Source organism: Ptychodera flava, chromosome 5 (assembly GCF_041260155.1).
Source record: "Ptychodera flava strain L36383 chromosome 5, AS_Pfla_20210202, whole genome shotgun sequence".
In the NCBI taxonomy this organism is placed as follows: domain Eukaryota; kingdom Metazoa; phylum Hemichordata; class Enteropneusta; family Ptychoderidae; genus Ptychodera; species Ptychodera flava.
In genome coordinates, this window is record NC_091932.1 from 26,928,282 (window position 1) to 26,948,127 (window position 19,846).

Consider the following 19,846-nt stretch of genomic DNA (forward strand, 5'->3'; position numbering starts at 1 on the left):
GCGAGTATGTGGTATAATGTCAATTCTGATTGACTTCAAAATTTGTCAGATTTTCATCTCAACCTCATTCGTAAAATTGCTTCCACCTCGACGATGTTAAATATGATTCTGTTAGCAAGTTTTATTCAAGCATGAATGGAAAATTTACGGGGTGCCTAGAAATTTACCTTATTCGTTAAAATTTAAATTTGAAACATACCATGAAAACGTCTCATAACAGTTTTCTGATTAACTCAACTTAAGCTAGGTTGTAATTTTATCATGTACGACACTTTTCCTAGGTCATTTAATGAATAAATTAAGAAATTAATACAGTCTTCGACGAATCCTCATACATACAGAGCGGTGTTTCACAAGTCGCACAAACATCCATTTAGATATTAAACTAGTGTTACCGTTGGGGTACGCTTATTCCTATAACGCTTTGTACAATCGGCTAATTACCCTTAATGCTTTCCTGAAAATCAATAAAATTTTCAATGCTAACATTATTTCCAAACTACTATAAAAGTATAACTTTTACCCTTTAAACCAAGACGAATAAATGAAAGAAAATGAACGAATAAAGCCGTTGCTGTCATGGTATTTTCAGTGACACGCCGATTGAATTTTCTGCACAATGACAGTGACACATCATAGTACAAAGGCCTGGAGATATTATTTAATAACTGGTGTTCTAAATACAACATTCCTGTTGCAAATATATGATGTGACGAATACTGAGTAAAAATTATTGATGAAATACAAAACTAGATGAAAAACGAAAAGTTCAAAAATTTCCAACTAAAAGAATGTTAATGTTGAAATCACACGCTAGCCAAAAGGGGTCCAACTTTACTCTTTCATGACCAAATCTATAACGAACAGTACTTCAACTGTTGAAAGTAAAAACATTTGCATACAAGTAACGGTTTACTTGGAGATTTTAGATATCCTGATTTTCTTAAAATAGAGTTTACCTGACGGCTTTGTGTCCAAATTTACGCATAGTCTTCCATTTCTTACCATATGTAATATCTTGTCCTCCTTCGGTCAATAGGTCCACTATACAATATTTACACAGAGATAAAACAGTAATCATTAATCCGTCCCATTATCGTTTGGTGTTGTCAAAAGTTTTTGGATCAAATACGCGTTAAGGTAGAACGCGCCTCGGGGACTGATAGTCGTACTCTCAAATTTCTACAATTCTTTTCTGATCTGCCACTTGTGGGAGCTCATTTTAAAGCTCTTGGCGAAAGAAAAACTTTCACCCTCTTACTTTTTCGAAAATCTAAAATTTTATTTTTCCACATAAAGTGAACACAGGAATGGCGGCCATTGTGAATTTAAATATCGCAAAATGTAAGGTAATTTGTTTTGCTAGTTCCAAGCTTTGCACAGCGACCCCTTATTTTTATTGTTGATTTTGTAAGAGAATGATTGAAAGTGTCTTTCAGGTGAGTTTGAGCAAAAGTTTAAGTCTTTCACTTTCGAGGCGCATATTACCTTAAAAGTCCAATCATTCATAAAAACGATAGGCTGGATGAGTTTTATGCCTAAACGATCTTGATGTTGATGTCATTTTTTTAATAACGAAACGACCGCTTCCCCTTTTATATAATTATTAAAACTATAAAGTCAAAGGTATGGCACCAATATAATATGGGATGTTTCGGCAATAATAAAGAACATTCCATCTACTTTAAAGCTCCATAAGCTGTATCTTTTGGCTATTTTTTAAGAACTATTGTTTTGTGGTTTCCCTACATTTTCTGCATTAATCCCTAGACTGTTATTTAATGCCAAGAATTCAGCATATCAACACAAACCATATGAGTATAATCTACATTATTATTGTTGACACTTGTATTCAAGTCCGGACTAGAATTCATATGTAAACAAACAATGATCACTAGACACATACAAGCTGTGTTGACAAAAGAATACACTAAAATTCAGCATGACAAACGTATTAGGGTCAGACGCGATAGTTAATATACAGAAGCAGGATACTGAAAAAACTTGCCACAAGTTACAGCTCATGTCCCTTTAAGCCAACATGCACGGTGCCGCTCGCTAAAAGACTGCATGTGTATATGTAAGGATGTTTTCATGTCTACAATCCGTACTAATCATATGTACTTCACTGGCAATTAAGTATCTCCCAGCTCACTACTTTCCACAGGGGCTTGCAGTGTGACGAAGATTTTCAACGTGCCTTATAAGGTAAATCGATCCCAATGGTTCTATATTAAAGGTTTTGGGCAGCGGTATAACGTAATGTTTTCCGGTTATGTCTGTCTCTTCATTTCATACAATTCGAGCAGCCAAATTATAAGGCAAGAAGTATAGTGCTTATTTATATATCAATTGAGATTAACCCTTTTCGGAACAATTTTTAGCTTACTGCTATATAACCAGGGTCGTTTAGCAAGTCCGTCCTGCTTTTTTACGAGTGCTTCTCGCACAACCTTGACGTTATTCAGGACAACGATGTTCTGCAATCCGATTTTCAGGGAAAACATATCGCCGTATATCTTAGCGAAGTCTGACATTTTCCGCATAGGATTTCCGCTCATATCTGAAACGAAATGGATGACAAAATTCAACACTGTTTTCCGTCAGGCGTTTTAATCGATTTCATTTTGATGACGGAAGTTAGGTGAGCTTCCAGCCGTACCGGTTGTCCGTAAGAAAAGGGCATTGGACAACAACATATGATTGGTAAAACTTAACCAAAACCTCTATAGAACAAGCTAAGTGAAACGTAAATAAGAAGGTGAAAATGACATCCTTCGTAGATGTGGAACGGCTTGTTGTAATCTATCGACTTTTTTGTTAGTAGAAAGATTATGATATCTGCAATGTCTTTCAATACTGGTAAATCACCAGAGTTTCTATGCTTCTCTCCGTCAATTCATTACGAATAATCCAAGATCTCACTGGACACAACTCGGCTTTATGCAAAAGCAGACACAACAAAATTTATCAAAATCTAGTGATTGACCATCACATTTTCTAATATAATTAATATTCTGCATCAGTCAATACTATAACCTATAGTATTGTTGTAAATATTAAATCAGAATGAAAGACCCAGGGAGGTTGTTTAATAATTGACACAAAAAAGTTTGAAAACTGGCATGTATCCAGTAAAATATGCGTATTTGTTTTCTATCTTCACTCACTAATGTAGCTGCAATTAGTTTAAGTGACAGAACGTTTAGTAAAACCTTGGTTGACGATGCAAGAGTTTTAGTGACCTCCTATGCCTTTGCATAGTCACTAACTAATTTATTATAACGGGTTGTCTAATATTTTGCTAGTTGAGACATGAAAGGAAAAGGTTCATTTCAATATATGACCTCTGTAGTTCTACAACTCAACTAGGAACTTTTTATGGAAGTTCTTATCTTTCTTCTGCTTTACATGAATTACATGCACCGGTTGCATTTTTTATGCAAGACAATATGATTAAACTTACCGAATATGTTTCCAATGAACGGAAAACCTCTTGGGCCTGGGGGAAGACCAGCAGGTCTACGCATACTCCACAATGCAGCTATCAGTACGAAGGCTACCAGGACCATAAAAATATTGATTTGACTGCTGAGAAAGATCTGGATCGTTTCCATTGTTGCATAAACCATTCTGACAGCTGATGCAATACTCTGTGAAAATGCATGGAAGAATTGCATCACTTCAGCTTGCCCTCGTCATTGGGGGCGCCAGACGGTGGAATTCGCATGTGAAGGTTGTTTCGACACAAAGATTGTTTTTGATAAAAGAGGTACCATGTATTCGACTAGCCTGCAGGGCAAGAACATAGGGGTCGCCTACATATCCGTGCCCAGGGATGGGTACGTTTTTTGTTGTATTGCTAATAAAGGTTTTATTCTACCAACCTTTGATGTTTTGTTCTTCCCTTTGCACTGCCCCTGACAATCTTGCATAAACATTTTATCACCATGTTGCATCTATTATGAAGATTTTGATCGCCAATGCGCCAAAGCAAGCAAGGGTAAATCACTAACCTGTGGCCGCTGTCACCAGATTATCACCGGATTAACTTTGACAGAGTAAACAACGAACGCACCAGCAAGGTGTAACAGAAGACCTTGCTGGTACATGGTGCGTTCGTTGTCGACTATGTCAAAGTTAATCCGATGATAGTCTGGTGACAGCGTCCACAGATTAGTAATGTACCCTTGCTTACTTTGCGAATTACAAACTCATCAGATAATAGACGCAATTACTATCCTTGCTTGCTTTGGCGAAGTAGTCAATCAAACTAGTCAGAAAATAGACGCAACACAGTCACAAAACTTCACTTAACATTGTCAAAGGACAAATACGTGTCATGGCGAAGGCGGAAAAGAAATCGTTACAAAACCAGTGCTAACGTAAGACAAAGACACCAAACCTGCAATGAAGGGTTGATGGTATAAAGCTCTATTACCAATACATAATAGTCAAACGTATTAAGATAAAACAAGTCATCGTTGATGACACAGTCCCCACTTGTTAATGGGTACTTTAATTACAAGTCCTAAGAGAGAATAGAGTCCTGTACATTAATTAGGCCTGTGATTAAAAATAATCCGATATAGATGGGACCAAATGGCCGAAAATAATCGAGTTCTATGACGCTGAAAACATAAAACCAATATAGGCCACCATAATAAAAATACAAAAGGTCATTAAATGAGTCAATTAGTAATTAATCGACAGGATGTTGCCAAACATTTCGACATGCCATTGTAACACTGACAGATCACTGGTACCATATTTCATAAAGTTCGATGCAGTGCTTCTGGACATACAGCCTAAAAAACAAAAATTCATCATGTAAATCCCAATTAGCAATTAATTTAAACGATACTGCTAAGTGTCAGTGAGATCAACATCTATGCCAAGTTTCATCAAATTTGATGGAGTATTTGTGGACATATCACTCTAATTAGGAAACTTCTTTATACATATGCAATTACAAATTAATTACCATGACACTGAAAAATGCCTTTATTCACTGTTAAAGCAATGCGACCTTAACATCTGTACGAAGTTTCATGAATTCTGATGCAGTATTTCTTGACATATCAGCCTACATACGAAAATTCAATGATTGACATGATACTACTACATGTCGTAAACAAACTGATGTGCATATGTATGACGTGGGTCAATGTCCTTGTACCAACTTTAAATGAAATTGGTGGAAATATGTCTGACTTATGGCTCTGTACATGAAAAAATATGTAACAAAATGGCCACTACGCGGCCATATTGGATCACATCATGAAACAAATTGACGTACATATGTATGACAATAGCCAATGTCCTTGTACCAACTTTGAATAAAATTGGTTGATACATGTCTAAGTTATGGTTCAGGACATGGAAAATCATAACGAAATGGCCTAAACGCAATCTTATCGTAAAAGAATTCGACATGCATATGTATGACACAGGTCAATGTCCTTGTACCACTTTGAACAAAATCAGCTGAGACTGCCCAAGTTATGGCTGAGGACATGAAAAAATTTTAATAAAATGGTAGCCATGTCGCCATATTGGATCATATCGTTAAACAAATCGAGGTACGTATGTATGACATAAGTCAATGTCCTTGTACCAACTTTAAATAGCATTGGTTGATACATGTCTGAGTTACGGTTCAGGACATGATAAAATCGTAACAAAATGGCCGCCATGCAGCCATATTAAATTGTTTTGTGAAACAAATTGACATGTATATATATGACAAAGGTTGATATCATTGTACTAACTTACAATAAATCGGTTGAGATGTGTTTGTATAATTTGTATATCTCATGCATAGATCTGTAGACCTGTATTGCACTTCGCTTCAGCAGTGGGGTCACCTTGGTGTGGAGCGTCGACTGCCTGGCGCCAACTCATTTCTGTGAAAGACACCGCACTTTCACGTATTCTGAAGGATATTGTAACAAATTTTTGTTGATAATGATCTGTATGTTTTCCTGAATCTGATCATGACGTAATGGTCGAATAATAAGTCTAAGTTATCTTCGAATAATAAGGCGTTTCAATGTTTCACAATCATCATAATGGTCATATCGCAGTCACTCCACAAAATGTGGAGTGATCGTGTTGATCCACGTGTCTGTACAATCGCTGCCTTTGATTGTGTTGTTATACAAGCGCAAAAGGCAGAGTGAAGCGTAAGTGTTAGACAAAGTTATAGCACAGTATCTTGATCTTCGTGGGCATTCCGTTGTTCTTTATTGATAGTGTATAGGCGTTCAATAATTTACATACAGTTGACGTACACACACCGCCGGAAAGCTTACATCGTGATTTAAAAAAATAATAGCCTTACCAGAAATAGGATATCACAATCACAGAAAGGGAAGTTATATAGATTCTCTGAATAGCAATTCATAACAACAGCGCGTGCCCGTGATCTAATCTACAGAATGACCTTACTTTGCGAAGATCATTTATACAACTGCGATGACGTGGGCAACTGCGTCCATCCATGACCTGCAAGTGTTTAAATTCAGCAAATTACGCAGCATAGGAAAGAATAAAGTCCGTGGGCTGAAGGGGCCAACCGTGCACCCCCCCTCCCCATAAACCTACTACAAGGGTATGTTTTGGTTCTTTGGGATGTGCTGAACTAGAAAAAAGATGTTAACATTGGATACTTTGGAATGCACTACCTGTCTGCACTGGTTTTTGATTTGTATGTACCACAAAAATGGCGAAAAAATGGGTAGGGGTAGGGGGTACTATATCCTCCCCTTGTATAGCACAAACCTTACATTTTTGGAAAGCTCCTCAGATACTGCTCTTTTTGACAAACACCAACTTTAGCAAAATTAATTTTGTTTACATAGAATAGGACGATTTTAAAATTAATGTTTTGACAATTTTGAATTTTTTTAACCAAAATACCATGTAACAATAGTGATTTACTTTTTATAAAGCAAACTTTTGAGTGCTTTTTGTGTTTGAATTATTTATTCCGACATATTAAGCAAACAAGTGCTAACATTAGATATTTAACTATACACTACTTCTCTGGAGTCAATTTTGAATTGCGTGTACCTGTATGGGGTGTGCAAAAGCTAGGGGTAGTACAACATTCTTTCCTTGATGAAGTAACTGGCTTGAATTGCCATATACCTTATAGTTTTAGAAAGCTTAGATACTGGTCTTTCTAAAATGCATAAGGTTTTAGTAAAAATGACGTCATAGACTTGGATAACTTTAAATCGATTTTTCTGGTAATTCAGTATTTTTAACCGGAAGAAAATACGATAACCATTGTTAACTCCCAATGAAGCAATTCAAACAGATTTATGGATGTTATTTACTAATTGCAATATGCTGAAGAAGAAAATAAATGTTCAAATTGGGTATTTACAATGCATTATTGTCTCTAGTCACTAAAATTCCAAGTTTTGCTACATTGGTATATCGTGAATGGGTATTTTATTGTTATGCAATGAACTAATGCACAGCCTTAAAAGAAGACTTTAAAACGCACACACATAGTCATATTGCCATTTTCTCCTTAAGGTAAATAGATTGTTGATGACTGTCTATTTTTATAATTTTCTTTTTAAATATTTTTCCATAAAATAATTTTGATAAGACGTATTTGGAAAATTGTCTGTGCCTCCTTGTCTTACTTATACAGTAAGCATAACTAACACTCTATTAGGCCATGGGCTAGAGGGGGCGTCTACGTGCACCTTCCCCCACCCCACAGGATAACAAACCTGTATTTTTCAGAAGCCTTGGGATCCCCAGAATAAGAAATATGATTGTAGCAGACAAAATAAAGGGACTCAATAGCTGTTACGGTCATGTTTTGAAGGGTACCGCAAAATCGCGATTTTGTGACCCACATGGATTTTTATCAAACCTGTCTTCTTGTACGTCATCTGCTGAGCTTACAGTCTAACATGACCTAGCTTATTGGGTATCATTAGAAAGGTGATTTATTCTTTTTGAAAATGGTATATATAGCAATATGCAATATCATCTATAGTTTTCATAAAATAGGGCCATAATTTACCCCATACCCAAGAGTTTATGTCGCAAATTACTGTCAAAATTAATCTAAATTCAGCAATTATTTACCGAGACATAATACAAAGGGCAATGCTATGTATCAACTTTGTGATATTTGGTACAGGTACATGTTAGAAACTTGAAATAGACTTTTGACAAAAAACATATTGGGATCCTGTAGCTGTAACAGTCATATTTTGAAGGGTACCGCAAAATCACAGTATTACTGACTAGCATTTGTTTTTGTTAAACCTGTCTTCTTGTAAGTCATCTGCTGAGCTTATTTTGAACATAACGCGGCAAATGGGGTAGCTCTAGAAAGTTAATTTACTCCTTCTTAAATTAATATGTTGCAATATGCAATATCTTCTATAGTTTTCATGAAATGAGACCAAACTTACCCCATACCCCAAAGTTTTATGTTGCAAACTACAGTCAAAACTAATCTCAAATTCTACCAATTATTTTCCTAGACACATTATAAAAGGCAATGCTTTGTATAAAATATATTTTATTTGGTACAGGGACATGTCAAAAATATGACTTAGGCTTTTAACATACATACAAAATATTGGAATCGAATGACTGTTACTTGCATGTTTTGAAGGGTACCGTGAAGTCAGAGTATTACCGACTCGCATATGTTTTTGTTAAATGTGTCGATTTCCAGTGTTCGGGTAATCATGCTAAAAATCTTAGCAGTTTATGTAGACGCAACAAATGACTGATGCCACCAGGCAGAATGCCCATGAAAGTAGTAGGTTCATTATAAAAGTAATTAACAACAATTTGTCTCCAGGGTCAAACGTCAGGAAAACTGATTTACCCCTTGAAAGGGACAGCAGCTGTCAATTTGGACATTTTAATAATTTTGTATCACACAGTATGAACATTTTCTTCTTCTCCTTGCAAACACAATGCATTGTTTGCGACAGATGGCTTTGCAAAAATAACGTTACATGGATGACAAAAGTACCAAATTCGCTACAGGTTCGAGGTTCGCATATATATTTAGATGAAAATTAGCTATCTATTGCTCCAAACATTTAAGCCACTGGAAAGGTTCGATGACTTCCTAAATTCAAAATGGCCGCCATTATATTGCTTTAAAATGTTAAAAAATACGGTAAATTCAGGCAGTTTTGAATATTTTTTATGAATAAACTGACTTAAACTTCGAAAATCACAAAAATCATGAAATAGACTCAAATGAATTATTATGATAACGTTATAAAGCCAAAATGGTCGACCAAATTCAAAATATCTGCTGTTATATTGTGTCATGGTGTTAAAATACTGTTAATTAAGCCTGTTTTCAATATTTTGTTGCCTTAACCCTTTTCCTGCCTAGTCCATATTTCACCACCAGGTCAAGATGGTTAAAATTAATGAAACACAACGTATTCAATATGATTTATTTTACATAATACTGTATATTTGAAGGTTGAAGGACAAAAGATGCTATAACATATCAAGCCAAGTGGGTGATAATACGTTATGTTTTGGCTCAATACCGCTTTTTACTGACCTGGCTGATGAGGAAGTGATACAGTTATTACTGATGTAATGGACAGTTTGTATTGATGATCCATGAACTCAAAATAACAGATAAGTGTTACAAATCTTAACCAATGCGCACAAAACAAGTAACAAATAATTATAAAATTATTAGTTATTTAACAATAGCCTCTATCTGCAAAATTGAATCGATATAGTGAAAATGAAGGCAACTTAACACATCGGTTTGATAGTGATACGATACAATCAGTAGATCAATGTGACTTCGTGATAACGGGAAACATGACAAGAAACCGGTGAATCGATAGTGCTTTGACCATGATTATGTGACCTTGGTCCTCGAAAAAAGGATTATATATGTTTGGGATTTTGGTTTCTTTACTTTCTTTATAAGATAAGCCTTTTTTCAATTGTTGGATTATGTCTTTTATGTCGCGGTGTGACAGACAGTAATAATTTGTTAATTGGTTAATAATTGATGAGTGAATGAGAGTGTGCTATTTCATGGCCACGACCAAAATCCCCTTGTACAATTTTTTCGTCGTTGGCAATCAAAGTCACATAGTTTTGTGCAACAGTAGTTCTCTTTTTGGAGGATTTGCTGGCATTGAAGGAAGCTGTTTGGTCAGCCTGCGGGTTTTATGAACGAAGAGAAGACTTTTGCCCATGGTAGATAGCGTGCCTTACTTTTTTTGCAGCTCCCGTAAATTTTATGAAAGTGTCTTTGCACATTTGTTTTTGGTCACGTTTTGTTGTTTTGAAACCAAAAATGTAAAGACGCCAGGAAGCACATAGAAACAAATGGAAGGTTAAACAAAAACAAGAACCGAAAAATATTCTCAGATTCATCAAACACCTTGCAATTCAAACCTTAACTATTGTTGAAGTTAAAGAATTAAGCTTGACATTTATTCCCACTTCGAAGTGCCTTTACACAAAAATTCTCGCCGATATATCAACAAATTTTATTCGCATGATAAGATTGTGCAATATCATGATAACCAAACAACCTAACAATCAATCAGATATCTGTTCAGAGATAAGTCCATGCTGGACACTACTAACAAGGGAAAATCCGAAATTGTAAAACTATCGCGGAGCAGCTAATATCGATACCGGAAACCAATTTGAAACCCACATCAGAAACAACATAACTCTAGCAGAAAAGACTGCTCTGAACAGTCTATCCAAAACAAACAAATGACAATTAAGCACTTCCATAAAGGAAGAGGCATAGCAATTGCAAATATGACAGATTACAGTAAAGAACGTAATCGACAGCCGCAAAATGCAAACTAACTACTTGTAATCGAATGGTGAAAATGGTACATGAAATCATTGAAAAAATGTGCAACAAGAAAATTATTGACGAGGAGACCTACAGTTTCCCAACTCCCATAACTGGAATAACACTTACACTATGATAGTATCTCCTACCGAAAATACACAAACCCCCAAAAGAAGGAACAATCTTTATCGAGCGCTCTATTAGAAGTGGCAATTCGAGCCCAACAAACCAAATCCCGGAATTTCTAGACTTTGTCATAAAATCAATCACCCTAAGACAACCAACAATGACACGTGTACCAAGAAATATCAGGCGTCGTTTTCAAATATTTTGTTTTTTGTTTTTGTATATAAAATAGAATTCTTCAAAAAATGTCACTTTGAACGGAGTAGTGTTCAAAGTTTGTAGAATTGTGTCATTCCGATGTTGTGATTAATCTTGAAAAAATTCAGTTTAGTCATTGGTCTATAGATGCATATCAGTGTTCCAATAAGGTTTTCAATGAGTGCGTAACTTAGGCTTTGGTACCCAAAGGGTGACCACAGAGGCAGCCGTGTTGAGTCTTCTGCATATATGCAAATTTATCGAGTGACGTAATTCCGGTCATGAAGTAACAATGGATCTCTTTAAACTATACATCGATGACCTTTTGGATTTACTAAAAAAAAACAACCTGGGCACCAAAATAGGACGAATTAACTGTTCTGGTCCAACCGATGTTAGTCTTATTGCCAATAGCGAAGACCAGCTACAAACAATGCTATTCATCAACGAATTCTATAGTCAAAATGATAGATACCAAATCCAACCCGAAAAGAGTGCAATTCTCGCTTATGATAAGAAAGTATCTGACTTCGTTATCTCAAATACAGGTATTCCTCACCCAAACAAGCTAAACATCTTGGGATTATCAGAGACAACAGACTTATTTCGGACAAACTAACCATTGATGAAAATATTAGAAAAGCCGGGCGTACCCTCCACTCATTTATTGGATCTAGAATGCATGGAAAAAGTGGTTTAACACCGACAGCAACAAGTCATATGCTGGACATCTTTGTTGTTCCTGTTCTGTTACATGGTCTTGAGTTCTTAATTCTAAATTCAACTGATGTTAATAAATTGGAGGCACTTTACAGGAAGACTATGTAAGAACTGTTATCTCTACCAACAAGAATTCCGGACCCTGTTCCATATTTGCTAGTGAGTACACTCCCTGTGACTGCAAAATTCCATTTGAAGATTCTAATAATCCTGTATAACATCTATCACAACAAGGATTCTATCGAGTTCGAATTTCTCTACAGACAGGTACCATTGAAATCCCAAAAGAAGTAAAGCTAGTTTACTCAAGCAAGAAGTCTACTTGCCATCTGCTCAGTGCCATATATCTATGATCTCATAGAACTGCCAACGACCAAAAATGTATGGAAGAAAACACTGAAGGAGGCCACTGTTAACTATTGGAATGAAGACCTTACTTCAAGAACGAAATATTATCCAAGTCTTATATATTTACAAGGAGATATACTCTCTATACTAAAACCAGATCCATCAGTAGCATATATTTCAAACAGCGTCAGGGATATTAGACGTCTAAGAGTCTGCCTTCGTGTTCTTACTGGTACTTACACTTTACAAGCAGATAGGAGAGATTTCAATCAATACACTGTTAAAGCCACATGTACCCTATCTGAACAAGGATCTAAAGACAGGCTTTACTTTGTAGCGACTTGCTCTGCTCTTGATGATGTGCGACGAAAGTATCTCATTTACTGACAAAACTCTACTTGTATCAAATGCAATGTAATTCTTGCTGCAGCCAGGTGCTAAGATAATAGACTAGCCGGAGTGCTGATAAACTCAACGTGTCTTCGTTCATAAAGGCGGCCATATATTGACTGCCATTCCAGCCTTCGGGCGACTCACCCGATTGTCGTTATATAGTCTGCACCACAAGAGACTACTGCTCTTTAACGAACATTCTAACTTGGCGACCAATCCAACGTGAAGACGGAGGGACTGACCTCAGCTGCATGACAGCTTTTTTACTTCTATGTTGTGTGTAAATGTTTGTCCTGTTTTTATTTAGTTTTAGCATAGTGAAGTTTGTACTTGACACTCTGAAACTCTTTTTGAGGTGCCTCTACTGACATGGGGAATTTTCGATAAGACAAGACAAGACGTACCCGCAACGCATATGCGTACCCTGTGTTGGTAGCGACTGCGCCTACAACGAGCGCTAAAATTCAAAACGATGAAGTTACAATAAATTGGCACTGGGATTGCACATTTCGCTTAAAATTTTGATGTTTTTCGTTATAAAAACTTATATCCATAGAAACGACTGAAAGTAAATTTGCATGACAATGACATTCTACTGCGAGGGCAGTCGCAGACACTGCCCAAATGGCGCGCAAATAAGCCTTATGGACCTGCCACACCTTGACGATTTAGCAAGCGTGTGACAACGTATGAAAAATTTGGCAAATACGTTGGCGTATGTCGAATACGTTATTGATAAGTTTTGCACGTTTAAAGCACGCTGGTTGGTATACGCCGAAGTACGGCGAGGTTGTTCTGCCAACAACGTGGGCTGCAAACAATGCAATGTAGAAAATTTTACATCTGCGCGTGCATATAAGATGACGTCACAGACAAAGTTCCATTGTCATTTTATGCAGTGTTACCCTCCCAACAACGTAGCCTGCCGACGTCGCGACATCGGTGGCATGCAAAAAGAGACATCTACACAACCATAATTATTTTTTCACAATTTAGGTCGAAAAACAATAAACAAAGCTATTCTCCTTTTCTGCAAGGCTGTCAATCTCATATTTTGTCATTTCCTTTTCCGTCAGCGGAGACACACGAAATGTAAGGTTACAGTCTACTCACTCCATCGGGAGTAAAACCGTCTTTGTTTTTATATACAAGTTCGCAAAAAGATGCTCTTTTCCTAACTCCACGGCTGAGCTATCACTCTACAAGCTTTTCATTAAATGTTTTCCTATTTCACGGTTGTCCTGAGATTGTCGACTTTAGAAAACGGGCCTAACTATAACGAAAAATTATTATTACATAATAAAGCAACCAAGTCCTGTCAGCAGACGGTAAAAAACTATCAATTACAATTGGCTGGGGGGCATGTATAAATGATAATTGTAAAATAAAAAGCAAATTTCCATAAGCATGAGGTTTACGCGCACCGTTGTCGGCAGGCTAAGCCCCCCCCCCCCCCAAGAAATGTTTCTGGTCAGCGCGCGCGTCACCTGAACAACAACGCGTCACCCTTTTTTCCGGTTTTGTGGCCGGCGGCCGCGGCAAACTACGTACTGATTGCTATGACACCAAACCAAAACGGCTGAAGAGAAAGAGAAAATTCTTTGGGGTGCATGATCAGTGACTGCATGAACAGTACATATGTGACTATATCGATAAAATTATAAAACTGACCAGTGTTTCATCTAGGCTGCGCGCCGCTAATTGCACATAGAAGAGGCGACCCATTGCGCACTGCACTGAGCTGGCTGGAATGGCTGCTATCATGGTTGTCACACTTCGATGCATTTGACCCGTTATCGGCACCTGTTAATAGTGTGGCAACTGGCATTGTATAATGTAGCAAGTACATTTACATGGAAGGGACTAATTTTAGTTCTATTTTGATACTTTTAGAACTGCTTCAATAAAATGCTGTTGAAAGTATACCACGCGTAAATTTCCGTACGCTGATTTTGCATATGAAAGCCTATATCAGCCAGTTGAGAGTTACGTTCACAAAAGTTCATTGCCCCTGGCCCGATAAGGTTTCTGTGTCACATCATCTCTGGTACGATTGAGAAAAGGAGACTGAAGTTTTTGTGCATCATATGAATGTCCATAACACACTGAAAATAATTCTGATAGCAAAAGTGATACGAAAAATTGGACTTTACTGTCACAGAAACGTGTTCAGTGCAGACTGCACAAGCATAGCGCATTGAAGGAAGCTGTGGTGTCAATGGGCCCGGTTTTTGAATTCAGTGAACAGTCACTGACTCATTTTTCTGGGCAAATAAACCCTAAAATTAACTGTCGGAAACAACCAACCTTTCTGTTTGTTATTTTCCTCATTCTAAAATGACTGAAAAAAGCAACTGGAGCAAATCTGACATTGAGAAAAACTCGACTCCGCAAAATACGGGATCTGGCCATCTAGGGTGTTCGTTTTAGCTCTACTGAATCTGCGCACAAAACTACAAGACCAGCTAGGTCACTAGAAAAATACAGCTCACTGGTTTGCAAAGGGCAATCTTGATCCAAACTTACAGTAGTGAGGGATGATATACGCTCAGTAAAAACGTGACAAACAAGCACATTATTTTTTTCAGAAGCTACAAAACATTCTTTTATAACTGCAATATATTTTTTTCTTTATTTGTGTAGTGCAGACAGTTCAGTGAAAAATGAAAAAATCCCTTGAAGGTACAGCGGGAATGGCTGGCTGTTGTTACTTTTGATGTTAAGCCCTATGAAAGCAGACTTACAGAATATGTGCAAACAAACATACAGAATATTTAAGTATGAGGGAATATGCTACAATTTTTAGGGATATTAATGCTTATGAATATTAATGAGCTGTCCGCCACTCTTGGAAGCCCTATACATTCACAACAGTGATACCCAAATTTGTTGACTTTTGAAAAACTCTTATAGAGGATGGTCTTTGCAGCCAGCAGCTGTATTATGTAAGCAAGTGATTTATGGCTTGTAGTATGTATATCACAAGTGACAACACTGCAACATTAAAACTTATATATAAGATGTCATTAAATGTTTCAGTTAAATCCCCCCCAAATTTTAAAATCCCCTCAAAAATTCCAGTAGGGTAAAAAAAAATAAAAAAAATTCGCGTCGCCGCACCATTTTTTAAAGAAAGACCTGACCAGAAACATTTCCTTTTTTGGCCTAAAACTCGTCTCCGTTGGTGGCATGGCAGCCTACGTTGTTGGCAGATCACCAGCCCGTAAGGCTACAATTCCTTCCAATAGAAAACGCGGAAATTTTGCACTGCAAGTCTGCTGTGAACAGAAATGGTCGCATGGGCGGCGAATCTTCCCTTATATCTCGGACGTTTTGCCAAAGTCTTGCTTCCTGATCATAAGCGATGCCAAATATGCTAAGGAAATGGTCGACAGTGTATATTTTCGACTGGAAAACGACGGTTTAATCATTGACAGCAGTCGTACTTCGACTGTTTGTGGTCACTTTCTGTGAGATAAAGACAACGTGCAAGATGCGGCGGATTTCAAGAAAACCTTCGTCCAGAGATTCGCCGTCCGTGTGACAGTTTCTATATGTTATTGAGAAGTTATTACTTACTAATATGTTATGTATACGTCAAAATCGTTATGAATACGCTGTGTATTCGCCCAAAATTAATAAATATACCGTTAGTTCAGCGTAAGCCAGCGTTTTAGAGAGATTTTGACACTTCGGTATACGCTGGCTAAATCGTCAAGGTGTGACAGGACCATAATGCCACTTTAAAAGCTTTGTTCGCCCAATTTTGGCGACTACTTTGCTTCTGCTAAGATGATTATCTTGAGTGAACCTTCAAGGTTCAAATAATATGGTAAAGAGTGGGAAAATTCTAGCAATGAATTGCTGATAATCGGCTCACCTTCCGTCTGTGCTTGCCTTCTCAAATGTGGTTTAATGATCCTGACCCGTTGATCTCTTTAGTCTTGACATAAAACTACTTTGCATTTTTCTGCTTATATAAGGGTGTCATAGCCATTACACCTTTTGGGGCACACAAGTATTCACAATTAATTGTTGGAATGAACAAAGCAGATAATGAAAAATTATCAATCTGATTGTAAGTCAGTCAATTTCAATGACTATATAGATTTGGAATTCAAGTCTTTGTTTTTTTTGTGTGTGTGTTTCTTTTGTGGGTTTTTTTGTTTTTGTTTTTTTGTGTGTGTGTGTTTTTTTGTATCACAGAGGAAGCGAGAAACATTGTTTAGGCCAAAGTAAGTAAATTCTTTGTTTTGCGTCCGCGCGCGCCTAGGTTTTTGGAGATTTTTCGGAAAAAAACCACAAACATTCCTTTCAAAATTTCGCCGTTGGTGGCGCTATTTTGTCGCAAAAACAAGTCGTGGCGCTCGAAACACTCCTTTACGGCAGTCAGATTTCACTAATGGACCATGCGGTGACGTAAAACAGTACTCTCTACACATTTACACCTGTCGATACTCTCAGCCTCACGCCGGGCCTCACGTTCTCGCTGTCTGTTGTGGCTTTGCCTGTTGTGGCTTTGTCGTCACGATAAAAAATGGATGAAAGCAGGGAAATAATCGAAGTTAAAATACAGGAAACTTTGCACGGCAACTTGAAGGCATGGTCATTGCGAGCAATCGGGACTTGAACAGAGAGAGATTCAGTCGGCCGATTGGACTTGGGTACCACGACTCAGAGAGTATGGCAGACGGGAAAATCAGAAAGTGTTGAGGCCTATCCTAGTTAATTGGTCTTTTAGATTTGCCAAAAATTGGTTAATTGGTTTTAACTTGAAACAAAAAATAAACAATGATCAGTCCTGTAAAGGAAAGGCCTTTAGGTACTTTTTTGTTCAGTTTGAGTATGGGAAAGTATATTAGAATCCCTCTGTGAAAGTTCAAACTTGTAGTAGGCGGTCGTAGCTGCTCTTGAAGGAGGTCACACTTTCTGCATTAATGACATCGGCTGGTAATTTATTCCAGGTGTCCACAACTCTTGCTGAAAAAGTACTTTCTTGTGTTAAGTCGAACGAATAGTTTATGAAGTTTGGGACACTGTCTTCAAGTTCTCGAGTTGGCTCCTAACTCAAGTGAAAGGTTACAGTGGTCATGGCCTTTGATAACTAATTCTAGCGTTGAATCATGTCGCCGCGAATTCTTCATTAAACCAAGCTGTTTAAGTCTATTTTGATAATTGTAGTGTTGGAGTTTGGGTATTATTTGCCGTGCTAAGATTTTTATGTCCTTTTGTAGCCATGGTGACAAAGCTTGTACTGCATATTCGAGCTGTGGTCTCGCAAGTTGCTTGTAAAGACGAAGAATGACATTGTTTTGATTTGATCGACAATGATCGTTTGATGAGATCAACATTCTGTTTGCCTTTTTGCAAACTTATCACATTTGCTTGAAGGTTTTAAGGTAAAATGAAGTAGATCATTTCTTCAGTTGTACGTCCCAGTGAAATATTGTTCTTGAGTATTTATTGAAGGGATTGTTGTAGCCAATATGCGTCCGCCAGTGTTCACTCATTTTTTGTAGCTTGTCCAAATCAGCTTGTAGAATTCAGGATCACTACAATTTCGCTAGGGATGACATGTCTTGGTATTGTCAGTAATTTTTTGAGTCAAGAACTAATTTCACCGCCAGTATGATTGATGTAGATTAGAAAGAGTATTGGTCCAAGAACTGAACCCTTTGGGACACCACTTGTGACGTATTCTCCATTCAGATGATGCTCCATTTATGACTACTCGCTGTTTTGTATTTGTCGATCATGCTTTGACCCACTGTAGAATATTTCCATTTATGCCACGATACTTCATCTTTTCAATCAATCTGGTATTTGTTACTTTGAAAGTGCAAGGAATATAGATGTGAAGCTTCCACAAAATTTGGGTCTGATGAGTCTGTGTGTACGTGTGGAGACTGACAATTGCGAAATGCTTTCTTTTATTTGATGGAAAGGAAAGGTGCTGGTCCCGAGGAAGCTACAGGGAATACTTTTGTCAATTATATCATCAATTTCTTCTTCTGTCTGATGCCCCATCTTTCTAAAATTGAATGCAGAGGCTACAAGTTACCATTTCTGTTTGGTGTTTTCTTTCACAACAGACACCTTTCAGCAAAACTATGACATTCCATCAGAGAATAGGCATTACAAGAAACTTGAAAAAAACGTACAAGAACTTGAGGACAAAAGACTGCTACTGTATAGTGTTATAGTGTACCCATTCCTCAAACTGCCAAGGCTGTAAAGTTGCTGTGCAATAGTATTGACATGTGGACACTTTGAATGCACAAGAAAGAAATCTAAAACTAATAAGAGAAAAGCAAACGTCAAAGAATGACTGTTTATTTTGATCCATTTGTTATGAAAATGCATACAGTGATCATACAGTGTGTCACACTGTGACAGGAGTATTCATGTGGTTTGAGAAAAATTGTCCAATTCAGGCAAACAGATTTTGTGTTAAATTTTCTGTGTGTGTTTTTAAGCCGCTTACCCGCGTACCTTTTAGGATTTTGAGTGGACGCAAAACAAAGAATTTACTTACTTTGGCCTTACCGGATATGGTCATTTTATATTGTCAGCTTGCCAAACACTGCATAAAAACGCTATAATACTTACTGTATTAGCATGAATTATTGCCTGTATTTTAGCTGAATAGTGCATATACAGGTGAATACAGTTAATAATCCATTGCTTGTATTCAGAAAGCCTGTATTCATGTGGATTCATGTGAATTCACGTGTATTATTCTATAATACAGGCAACTCATTAATGTGAATTTATCTGTATTATTGCGTTTTCATGCAGTGAAAATTGGCAAAATTTCCCACCATTTCACCTTGTCAAATTTAAGTGAGTTATTGCCCTTTGTATCGCCAATGAACGAAATGAGGGTTCTCCTCTTTGATTTCTGCCAGTATCGTGGCGTCGTAAGAAAATACGGCAGACGTTACAGCACTGTAAAAGCGACACGAAGAAATCAACAATATTAAACGAACACTTATTCCTCGGGAAATCGCCATGGGAGAGGATGTAGGGATACAGAAACACAGTAGAGACTCCAAGTCTTCAAAGATAACACCGTTTATTTCTTATATATGGATGCTACATATTGCCAGATAGTTCCTTCTCTAAAGATGTTGTCCCTTCGTTTGAGCTGGTGTTCGTAAAGACACCTTCTATATAAAATTTAGTCTGTTCAATACTTATTTACATACA

General features: G+C 37.2%; 1 protein-coding gene across 3 annotated transcripts in view; it reads right to left on the minus strand.

Annotated features, from left to right (window-relative positions):
* Positions 1 to 16,657, minus strand: part of LOC139133398 (cytochrome P450 1A5-like) — a 60,073-nt gene extending 43,416 nt beyond the window's left edge. For 2 of the 3 annotated variants that reach the window (XM_070699966.1, XM_070699964.1), the window contains exon 1: positions 16,518 to 16,581. Coding sequence is in view for 1 of the 3 variants with exons in the window: in XM_070699963.1 (XP_070556064.1) it covers positions 960 to 1,044; positions 2,390 to 2,563; positions 3,467 to 3,632 (425 nt within the window). In the remaining 2 variants the exon portion in view is untranslated. Of the gene's footprint in view, positions 1 to 959; positions 1,045 to 2,389; positions 2,564 to 3,466; positions 3,654 to 16,517 lie in introns of all 3 variants that reach the window. The other variant, XM_070699963.1, reaches the window with a different exon arrangement.
* Between the last annotated feature and the right edge of the window lie 3,189 nt (positions 16,658 to 19,846).